The sequence below is a fragment of the Megalops cyprinoides genome, chromosome 20 (genome assembly GCF_013368585.1).
Source record: "Megalops cyprinoides isolate fMegCyp1 chromosome 20, fMegCyp1.pri, whole genome shotgun sequence".
Taxonomy (NCBI): domain Eukaryota; kingdom Metazoa; phylum Chordata; class Actinopteri; order Elopiformes; family Megalopidae; genus Megalops; species Megalops cyprinoides.
Window position 1 is genome coordinate 4,033,383 of NC_050602.1, and position 12,199 is coordinate 4,045,581.

Here is a 12,199-nt window from a genome sequence, read left to right on the forward strand (position 1 = left end):
AGCGAGCAACATTTGGGCTTTTCAATTCATGCATGATTGTGCACTGTATCGATGTCCTGAGTGTTAGCATAACCTACTGTAAAAGCCTCTGTCATTGGAGATGAGACATGATGCCAGTTGCTCATTTTTAGCTCTGAAAGGAGGGGTTAGAGATCTTGATGTCATTTTAGACTCTAGAGCATTTCCTCTGCATCTCATGTAGAAATATTCACAGAGTAGGTTTTTCTCCACCCCTGAGGTATGGCAACACTGAGATGACTCCTGTTGCTCAAAGATGCAGACAAAACTTGCCAGAGCTGGATCTGGATCACAATGACTTACAGTCTGGCAGTCCAGACCATATTTTGTCCACTCTCCAGTGAGTCCAAACTGCTGCTGTCAGTATTCTGACTAAAGCAAACAACCTGAATTGATCATATATCACTGTCTTCCTTAGTCTCTCTCACCCTGGGTTCTCACTGAATACGGAGTAAGCCCTGTCAGGTCCATCTAGAAAGCACAAAATGGGCTGGCTCCACTGTACCTGAGAGAGCGTAGCATTTCACAGAATCCTGCAAGGCCTTTACACTGTCAGGCAGCCGGCCATCTGCTTATTCCCCAAAATTTCAAACGGCCGCAGGACCTTCGGCTACTTGGGCCCAAAATTATGGAATGACTGTGGCTGTCCTCTTCCATCTCAGCTGCTAATTCATTCATGATACAGTGAGACACGTGGATCTGGTCGCTCTTAGTTTCTTTATAGGCTCATTTAATACTGCTGATCTCCAAAAAAGCCGCAAAGTGGATTTGCTGTTAAACTTTATCACTGGTTGTCATTGAGGGAAGTCTGAAGTGAACTATTCTGCTTTTCTCCATGCTAACAACTTTGTTTTCTTCTGTGATTTATTATTTATATGTTCTGATTCAGCTTCTCAAAAGCAAATTGTATCTACAGTGCGACTGTACATTGTTCCATCGGGATATCTCTCTGTCCACAAACTGGCGGACTTTGAACACATCTCATTATTCTTCATACCATCGCTCAGAATGATTTGTTGTCTATTGTCAATGCATAATTACTCCCTTTCTTTCCACCCACCTCGTGTTATATCTGCTATTACTCACATTGTTTCTGTGCAATGTGCTATGTGCTCTGTAAAACAGTCTGTGACAGTCCTTTTGTTAAGAGCAGCAAATTCAATACACTTTATTGATTGATTGATTGATGCTTTGACAGTCCTGTAAAAAGGCGAAGGCAGATTTCCCAGCTGTAAAGAGACAAACCACAAGACCGACCTTTTCATCATAACATTAAGTGTATTCCGCGTCTGAACTAAATGCAATACTCATTCTGAAAGTCTATGATAATCTGAAACAAAATCTTCATGACCTAATTACCACCAGATGAAAAGAGTTTTTTAGATTAAATCAGATGATTAGAGAGCTCATGGAGATGTCTCTTAAAGAATAGCTGCCGTTTAAATTAATAATGGCACATCAAACTTGTTTAGCAGGACTGAACTTTTGGAGGCAGTTTCTTGAGCACCACCATCCGTCCTCTATGCAAACACTCTCACATTCATACCATGCAAATCATGGAAAAAGTTGCTTCAAAAAATACAAAGGCTTGAGCCATCTAAGCCTCATTGGGCTTGCAATAATATAAAAGATGCAGTCCTTGGAGAGTGGAGATGAATGAATACATTTGGCACCTGTAGCTACTGCAGGAGATATGACCATTCACACTGACCTTTATATCTCCTCCTGGACAGACAATGGGTCCCCTCAGTCCAGGATAAAAGTGCTCCTTGTGAGTGTGCACTAAAACCTACATCATACATCATGCAAACTGCCCCTTCAGTCTTTTCTAAAGCAGATGCCACCTCAACATCCATGTCTATAAGGACATAGAAGCTCTTGAAAAGGTAAAGAAAAGGGCAACAAGACTTGTATCCAGATATCAAACATATACAGATTATGAAAAGATATGAAGAGAGACTCAAGATGCTTAATCTTTTTAGTCTTAGCAGAAGGAGACTCAGAGGGGAATTGAGGTTTGTACATTTGACAGAAATTAATAAAATGGACATTTACTAAAAGTAGCTCTATAAATGGACTGTTCACTAAACTATCTATAGATCTGTCAGCAGAACAAAAGAACAGAAATGTAATTTATAAATGCATGCAGTAGCTTACTGGGATTCATAGTGGAAGCAAAGATCATTCTGTGTATTATAGACTAAGCTTGCTATAGGGCTAAATACACTCTAGATGATAGGCAGGATGTTGGACTGGCCTGGACTACCTCTGGTTTGACCTGCATTCAATGTCATTAACTTGCTTATGTTCTTGTTGTTTTAAAGCTAAAAAGTTTCCCCCATGTAATCTCTTCCAGAATGCCTCCAAGACAAAATTACCTTCTTGTTTATGTAAGCTGATTGATATGCAGACGCAATGGAGAAGGTGATTACAGCTCATCTAAAATCATGCTCGTCAAGGTACCCCAGGAGTTCATTCATTATTGTTTTCAATCATAACATATGCAAATGCCTCTGACAGCTGCTGCCATGTTCCTCGTAAGCTTAATTGAGCATCATCTCTCCTTGCTGTAAAAAGTGTGATTTTGGTAGGTTTAGGAATGTCTGGTTTATAAGCCATAGAGAGCAAAGCTGACAAATATATTACACAATGAAACAGATTTCTCAAACCTATTCATGAATATAACAGAAAGCTTCAAGATTAACATCAAGTAAATGTTGCTACGCTGCAATAACGATGATGACAATGATTCTGATAATGATGATGGTGATGATGATGATGATGATGATGATGATGTTGATGATGATAATGCTAAGGAATTACAATTATATTTCTTGGACCTCAAAACTATTTACAGCGAAGGGGGGAAGGGGGCACACACGTGAATGCCTACCACTTATTGGCTGAGGTAGAGAGGGAGGGATTTGTTCGGCCAACTCTGTGGGGGTACAAACAGATGGCCAGATTGGAATTTTTGCCAAGCCACCAATGAGCCCCTACCCTTTGAAATAACAGTCATGAGGTCTTCAGCGGTCACATGAGTTGGGACCTTGATTTAACATATCATCCAAAAGATGGTGTCTCCTAGAGTACAATGTCCCATCAGTGCTCTAGGGTCATCGGTTTCCCTTTTGGTCCTGAGGGAAAACTTCCCCCTATGGACCCACCTACATCAATAAAACAGCAACCTGGATTTCCTAGGTCTGTCACCCAAGCATTAACCAAGCCCACCCTCTGCTTAGCTTTAACCACTCCATGCAGGAGTAAGTCTGCAGTATAGATGCCGGCAGGCAATATCTGAATAATAACTTAGATGACATTAATGTGCAATATTAATCAACAACAAAAAAACATATGCTGTGTTGAATGAGATAGATAACATTATTGCAAAACAGAAGTTGATCTAGCATGAATACAGGACATTTGTTATTCATCTGAAGAACTTTAAATGAGAATTGGCTGATATAATGTTGGCATTGTTCTGACTCTTCACACATGTATAATATTCACTCACTAATGCAATAATATGGACAGTTTTACGAGTACAGCTGAGCCTTTTCGTAAGGGACGGAGGAAAAAAGCACTAACAGCTTTTTCTTTCTGAAATAGCACGTGCAAGGGAAGCAGGAACGTTTTATTAACGTTTGATTGATAATGCAAATTGGCTTAAGACAAACGGTGAACAGATGGGCTGTCCATTTGTGCACAAGCTGACCTACTGTGTTGCTGAAATGACTGGACACATTCTCAACACTGCGACTCCAGCCCACCTCACTGGTCGCATTCTTCTCCTTCTCTTCTTTTTTGTCTTCATTTTCCAGCAGTGGCTGTGAGGCTCGACAACGCAGCTCCTGAAATGAAATGGGTGCCTAAATGGGACACAGACAAAAGAAACACCTGCTTTTGCAGGGATCACTCACATTCTTGCTGAAATGTATTACTCAGCATCTGAGTTCACTGATGGCTGTGGCACCGATGGCTGTGTGGCTCTTTGGCTTAAACTTAGTAGAGGTAGTTGAAGGTTGTAGAAGGTTGCCAGTGCATGCACAGCTCCCCATACCAGGGAAGCTCAAAGAGCACAGTAGAAACTCTGAGGATGGACGCTCTGGCCTGGTGTGTGTGTGTGTGTGTGAATGTGGGGGGGGGGGGGGGGGGGGGGGGGTAAAGGAGATGGGGGTGGGGTAAAAGAAATGAAAGAATGTACTGAAGACCTTCCCAGGTCCACCCTGTCTGCCAAGACCCTCAGAAACTGACACCTATGATCTCCTGCTGCCTCTTGGAATCCTATATTTTCCAGGCTGCCTGCATATTTTCGAAGGAGCGAGCAAGGGGGGGGGGGGGGGGATCCATTCAATTCTTCAGGGGCATGATGAAGACAGCGCATGAATTTCTTATGAAGCGTGGCATGCAAGATAAGCCTGCACTGCTTGAAGCTGGGTGCTTTGAAGTTTCCCTGGCTTGCTTCGCCTTGTAGTAGCTGGTATTTGCTTCTGCCGTGATGCCTGTGATTAAGCCAAATGAATAAGCAGCCTGCCTGCTGGGGCTCATTCTGCCCTCCGCTAATATGGTCTTTGGTAATTCAGTTTATGTAATTCTACAACAAAAACAGAAAGCCATATTTACAGTGACATCCAACACAGTTGTGGATTTCTTTTTTTAATATCAGATGATGTCAAAAGGTCAATGTAGCCAATTAGGGCAGGTAAAATTAGTGTTCTTTGCAATCAGGTTAAGATCCTTGCCAGTTGCCGCGGAGTGGTCAACATTTCACTGAGAGGGGGAGGAGCTGTGAGAGTCATCAAGGATGATTGCTGATTGTATGCACGGGGGTGAATGTAATCTTGCCGGGATAGAGCCTGTCTGATGTTTTAGGTCAGGTAATAGACAGGTTTATAATATGTATAATCTGCCATAACTTGCCAGTGGTGAATCTGAATTTCACCTGTATTTTAAGCATACTGACATTTCATGTTTAATTACTTGTATAATCCGTATTTTTTCCCTTCCACATATTATTCATTTCATGTTTATATTTTCGAACCTACATGATCATGATTTCTATTCACTTCTTCATTTCATTGGTTATCATATTGTACCCTTTTACTCATGAATTACTCATGCATTAACTGCATGCGTATTTACCAGTGTATCTGTGATCCTTTGATAAATACACTAACTGCATCCCTAATAACACTGTTCACTGTTCAATTGTGTTGATCACTTTCACCTCCTTTTGGTCCACCAGCTAAAAGAAGCAGTGATGAATAGGAAACAGCTGGACCCCAAGAAACAAAGAAGAAGGTCAGGTGAGAGGGTGAGACTGTCAGAGGTCCCCTGACTAGATGGAGCCTTGGGGTGTTTTTGGCTGGGTGAGTATTTGGGTGTGGCTACTGTCAGTGATGACCAACACAGTGTTTTTGTAATAAATCGTAATGAAAAGTATGGTTTGGGTGCAAACATCAGTCAATACACAACTAAGACCAATGAGCAAAGTCAACACACTCCCTGATGAAAGCTTCACTTGAACTTGCAATAGGAATACATCCATTTTTCCATCTACTGTAGTTGATTTGAGGGATTGAACTTCTGAGGAGGCCTCATCCTCTTAGCATGTTTGTGTGACACAAGGAATTCTGGTCATTGTAGTCTCATGATTTGTCACTTCCTCATCCTCTCTGATGTTTTCTATGTTAACCTCAAAACATGGCCAGAGGGGGGGCAGCCTCAGCTGCTGCAGTGAGAGACATCGCTCACTCTAAAGAACGTACTCCCTCTTGGGTAGTTTTCCTCAGGTCCCTGATGGGATTTACTGACTTTTTACCCACAGTCTCCTGTGAATTTTCCCGGCTGGAAATTTCCGTTTCACATGTGTGTTTTACTGCCCATTTTACCAAACATTCATTTTTCAGCACATCTCAGTAACCCAGGTTTTGGTTTGATTTGCTGGATGCCATCTGTTTCAAAGCCATTTACTTGATTTACTTCAGCTTCAGAATTACAGACATATTGGTTTAACCAGTATATATTTATTGTTTGATTTGTATTTATCAGCATCTATTTTGCATTGTGACTGACACACTAGCATGTTAGGTGATGAAAGCAGTATTTTAAAATCAACATAATGGAACCGATGGAACTCCCATATGGTTAAAAGTTTAATGCAGGGGAGGGAGGTGACAGAGGCTGACATTTGAGGTAAAAAAGGGGAGTGCAGGAGGATGCTTCTATGTGAATGTTACTTCTGTTTATTACAGTAGTTTCTGCCCCCATGGCTCCACTTACTGCTTAGTCATCTACGACAGTAAAATACTAGGACTGAATTGCCATGTCCCCTGGCTCCTCTGCAGACATATACATCCACAGACTTGGTTCTGCTTTGCTGCAATATAATGAACGGATCTAGACATAATGTGATATAGGTTTCTCATATAACAGATTGGAACTTGACACAATACTAATAAGCTTTGCTGCCAAAGCATTTCCAAACAATCAACATGAGACTTCATTTTATTATTTTGGAATCACAGCAGATTCTCAAAGTAAAAACCACAGTGGATGCTCTGTTCCAGCTATTGTTTTTTTAATTGACCTTAACTCATTATGCCACTCCAGAGGACAACAGATACCCTAGGTACCCATGTACCCCCAAATTAGAGAGACGTGAAAGGAGAGAACATGCTGTAAAAAAAAAAAATCCTAAAGCTGCTTAATAACAAACTGATCATTTGAATCAAATAAGTCAAAAACATGCAGGACAAGGGGTCCTCCAGGAGAGGTTTGGGAAACGCTGCATGAATCTGTTAAGGTTGCTGTCGAAAACACCCAAGCAACACAAACACCACAGTACATCACACAATTGCCAATGACTGCCCATACGATTTTCAACATTTCACATGGGTTTCTGTGAGTGTGTGATAATGCTCTGACATCTTGACATGTGCTGTATTTATAATTCTGAGATTAAACTAATGTCATCAACCTGCAACAGTGCTCTTGGTAATATTACATTACCACAATGGAACAGTGAACCTACTATTCTTAAGTGAATTAGTACACATGTTAGTGATCCTACAGTGCTGGTGGAGCAAATGATAACAAAGTTTGGATAAACATTCATAGTGAAAACCTGAAATCCTGCTCTGTTACAGATAAGAACAAATGCTTAGTAGGGGATCATTGCTATTCATTATGCGCTCACCAAAGCATAAGCCCAGACTCTCACAGACTCTCTCTGTGGTTAAACTCTGCTCAGACAAAACAAGATTCAGCATTCAGTGAAATGATGATGAATCCAATGGAGCGGACCATCTGGGTCTGCAGAGTTCAGGTGTGGGGTGCACCGGAGGGCGGGGAGCTCTGGACCGAGCTCAACCGTGCCTGTTGGTCAGTTATAAAAGCAGATTCAAATTCTCACTGGTAAGGTGATTAACAAGCCCAATGGTTGGCAAATGCATTATCTAGTTACTCATTTAAAAACTTCTTCAGTACTATAGGTGCTGTAGGCTACTCCAGTTTCTGCCCATTCCTGCAAAATGCCTTGCATCTATCCGGCATCTACAAATGACAGTTGTGTTACTGCAACCACTGTAGATCAGGTGTATGCTGAAGATTCTAACCAAAGTGCAATGCAGTGCATTGCATTTGCTAGTTGTCTTTTACAATCAAACTGTTAAGTGATACAATAGGCATTACTCTCAGTCTCAAATGTTTTTACATTTACATTTATTGATTTGGCAGATGCACTTGTCTAGAGTGACTGGAAAAAAGTGCACTTAATAGGGTTAGACAGATACTGAGTCGTTAGTGCCATCCTTGAAATATAGTGCCATTGAGGGAATCATTGCCACAAAGGGAGTGATTGCTGTAATAGGGTGTGCAACCTATTAACCTTTTACTGCCAATTTCCAGCCACCAGGTTTGTTCAGCTACAAGTTTGTATTGCCATAACCTGTTTACCACTTACCAAATGTGTCTTTCTGCTATGGTGTCCCAGCAATATTCACAATGATCCAACCTTCTGCCCCTTCTGTCAATCATATAAAACAGTGTTTCCCAACCCTCTCCTGGAGGACCCCTTGTCCTGCATGTTTTAGATCTCTCCTTGCTCCAACACAGCTGATTCACATGATCAGTTTGTTATTAAGCAGCTTCAGGAGTTCATAATGAGTTGATCATTTGAAGCAGCTGTGTTGGAGCAGGGAGAGATCTAAAACATGCAGGACAAGGGGTCCTCCAGGAGAGGGTTGGGAAACACTGATATAAAAGACGAGACCATAAAGGTGTACAGTGACACAAATCACTACATTGCAGTAGGGCCTCTGAACTTTGGGGAAATTACTCCCTGGCCCTTTTATAAACCTATGAGTTCAACTCTGTAAAAGCCAGCACTGTTTTCTTGGATTGTATCTTGCTGGGAGTCAAATGCAAGATTAGATTTTTTAAATTTATTTTTTGCTTTTTCCCATGTTTCACTCAAATTTATTTGTCACCAACTAGGCCTTTAAGTTCCTCACTACTGCAATGACAAATGCTGAACCCACTCAGGAGCGTGGGGACAAGATGCATGCAATCCTATGATATACATCCATGTCTACAGCTAACATTTTTACACTACAAGTCCCACAGTGCACCAGGATGTAAAAGCTGCTGAAGTATTGGCGCTATCTGAAAAACTCATAGGTGCCAAAGCAAGTCCCAAGATGTTGAAAGTGGAGTGAATAGAGGACCTTGGCCGACCCATCCACCCATAAGCCAATTTATTCCACCAATGTGGGCTCATGGCTGTTGTCGGCAAAGGACATGGCCCATTTTGAACCCGGGGTGTAGTGTCCAGTCACTTGTGAGCCCTGAGATTTGACTGTTGACCGAAAAGTGTGAATGCACATATACATTGCATGGACCCTGGTGCTGTGGATTCACTCAGACCTGAAGACTCCTGTGAATGCCAAACAGCATCATCTGATAATAGGACCTATTTGGAATTTAGATCCTCCTGATACAAAAGAAATGAGATCAACTTACCCAGCTCCAACTTACATCACAGCAGTGTGGCTTAAGGAAATGCCTTTGATCCAATATTCCTGCCTGGCCTCAGACAGACCTCTTAACCTGTAAGGTACATTCAAACATCTGGAATCATGCCGTAATTACATCCAGGGCTTAACCTACTAATAATGAAACAGTCATTTTGTAATTCATACATTCACTATAGTGAAATCATACTGTGCATTAATTGCATTCTCCTCATAATTCAGAAATAAACCACTGGCATGGTGTTTCACCCACACTGAAACAGAGATCTCCCTTGTGGACTTGTGGATCAATAATCACAAATTGCTATTATTTTAAAGCCAATGTTATTGCAGTTTGGCACTGACATAGATTTGTGAATTCTCTTTGTAGGCTCACTTGAGTCAGCTATGTAATTAAACTCAGTCTGAAGTGTCACTGTGTATCTTAAGTAATTATTTCTACGCATGCAACATAGCTAAACATGCTTTTTAATTAGAATCTGTGGGTACAGAAACAGATTTCTCAGAGGAAAGCAAAGCAAGACGTTGTGTAACACTATCATGTCTGAACCAAGCTCTGCAATTGTAGTAGCTGACAAAATCTGACTATCAAAAACAAAAATAACTCAGACCACATTTTAATTAATATTCTGGGTCTAATTCAAGAAGTGTGACTGTTACTTACATCCACTGAAATTTTAATAGCCCATACATTTGCGTCCTGAATATATTACACAACTTTTTTCCAGAAAAACAGGAGGTCAGAGTAAGGTGATGCTAATGTTTTGGTTATATCTGCCATAGTGTGTAATGTGTATATTGCATTGCACTGGTGTGTGTGTGTGTGTGTGTGTGTGTGTGTATGTGTGTGTGTGTGTGTGTGTGTGTGCGTTTTCACAAACATCTGGTGTGCGTGTTTTCCTTCTCAGCCTGGTCTGTGTTGTGCCAACATCTCAAATTATTCATGAAAAACAAAAATCACTCAGTGAAAGAAGAGCCAGTGTCAGTTTTGTTTGATCATTCCAAAACAAAAACGGAACCATGAATTCAGACGATGCAGGAGTTTGTACACTTAATATGATTAGAATTACTCAAAAATCTGATTATAACTGTAATAATTGAAAAACATTATTTGATACGATTAAGTGAAAATTGTACTCTTACTGCCATATGAAATGTCAGCTGCTAACATATAATAAATACTTAGGCTAATCCTTGTGGCATGAATTGTTTGTGTAATTAGTGTAGAATCTTCCAATGCCACACTCAGGTAACAAAAAATGTAAACCAATTAAATTTGTAGTTATGTTTACTGTTAATGAAATAACAAAAGCTCACCTGAAATTACAACTCTGATAGAATACAGATTTATCTTAATTCTTAATCTTAATCTTAATTGCACCCAGTACAACAGCAACTTTAAGAACTTCTCACCTGTCAGCACACGCCTATTCTGATAAAAATAAATTCATTCGGTATAACAAGTGAAACTCGCTTGAAAATGACCGAATGTATTGTTCATTTCTCGTTTTCTACTGTTGTGAGTCTGCATTTAAAATTCCTGTTAAAAGCCCTGGGGATAAATTCATGACATGACATCAACACATACAGTCTCGATGACTGAATCCATGAATGACAACTGTTTTACAGTCCTTATTAGCTGCCTCCGTCACAGAAGTTTAAAGTCTAGCTATACAGGCTCACAGGGTACACTCCAGGGACATCTTTAGAGAGACACATGTCATTTTACTACATACGTTCCCTCTCCAGCACCTGTAGTCTTTGTTGCTGCTCTTATTTTCCGTCACGTACGTTTATTCTTTAATAAACTCATACTTCTCCGGACAGAATCACGGTGACGGTGCACTTTTTGAGGTGCTGTCAAAAGGCTCCTCCTGGACCCGGGATGCAAACACGCGCAATCCTTAATCGCTAAGAATAACTGCCGTGGACAACCTGACAGCCAACAACAACAACAACACACTCGGCAGTAAAACTGTAAAACACAGCCGAACCCCAGCCGGACCTGGTGCACGGTGACCTCGGTGTTGGACGGTGGTATCGCTCTGACAAGTTGTTGGAAGTCTTTCTGCTGAGCTGGAGCGTTGCAGCCGCTCGCGCCCGGCATTGCTGCCTCGCAGCCACTGTCTGCACGCATCTCTCCTCTGACTAGACGTGGACTCACGCGCACACGCGAGGATTTTTCTTTTTTTTTTTTTTACTTACTCATTTTGTGCACCGGGCTCATTCTCGCCGGAGCCGCCGAGCAGTGCGCTCAGAGCGCGCGTTGTAGCACGTAATTCGATGTTTTATGGAATATACCTTCAAAACCAGCGATACATGCGGAAGACACGAGGGGCAGGGGGGAACGATGCCCAGGATACAGTGAAAGGAGAGAGGAGGAAGACAGCGAGGAATTTCTGATGACAGTGGATCGTGTTGTCTCTGCCTCGCTCCTTAACGACCATGCTTTATTTTCAGCTGGTGATTATGGCTGGGACGGTAATGCTGGCGTATTACTTCGAGTACACCGACACTTTCAACGTGCATGTGCAGGGATTCTTCTGCCACGACAGCTCCTACACCAAGCCCTATCTTGGACCCGAGGAGTCGAGCGCTATTCCCCCCGCGATCCTGTATGCAGTGGTGGCTGGAGTGCCAGCTCTTGTGGTGAGTTTCCCTTTCTGCCGCGTACACCCTGTGAGCAGTGCATCGCGATGGTCGACACCTAAGTTTTGAATTTCTGAATATGGGGTTTAGCGTTCAGCTTCTTTCGACACTGAAATATCGATATGAGGATTGCATGCCATATGTCAATATAAAAATCCATTGGTATATTTACTCCTAGAATACCATTCTGTTGCATGAAACCTGTTTTATTTTAAATACTTAACATTACCAAAGATTACACATCATGGAATATACTAAGACAAATGCAAACGTATAGCTACATATAGCTATAGCTATGTAATTGCTATAGCATTATTTTTCTTTATCAATTCTATTTCACTTCGCAAAGCGCCCTGTGATGATTCCATGAAGAGCGCCATCCAAGCGCAGTTTGATTGACTAGATTTTCAGTTGCCACATAACACTTCGCATCCAACAACTACATCATGTTAACGATAACATTTTATTTTACTGGAATGTTTGCTTTTCATTTTATTTTG

At 41.4% G+C, this 12,199-nt stretch overlaps 1 protein-coding gene across 1 annotated transcript in view; it reads left to right on the forward strand.

Annotated features, from left to right (window-relative positions):
• Positions 1 to 11,091: 11,091 nt before the first annotated feature.
• plppr5a (phospholipid phosphatase related 5a) overlaps positions 11,092 to 12,199 on the forward strand; it is a 38,307-nt gene continuing 37,199 nt past the window's right edge. The window contains exon 1 of the mRNA XM_036554581.1: positions 11,092 to 11,699. Within this exon, the coding sequence (XP_036410474.1) occupies positions 11,496 to 11,699 (204 nt within the window). The 5' untranslated portion in view covers positions 11,092 to 11,495. The remainder of the gene's footprint in view (positions 11,700 to 12,199) is intronic.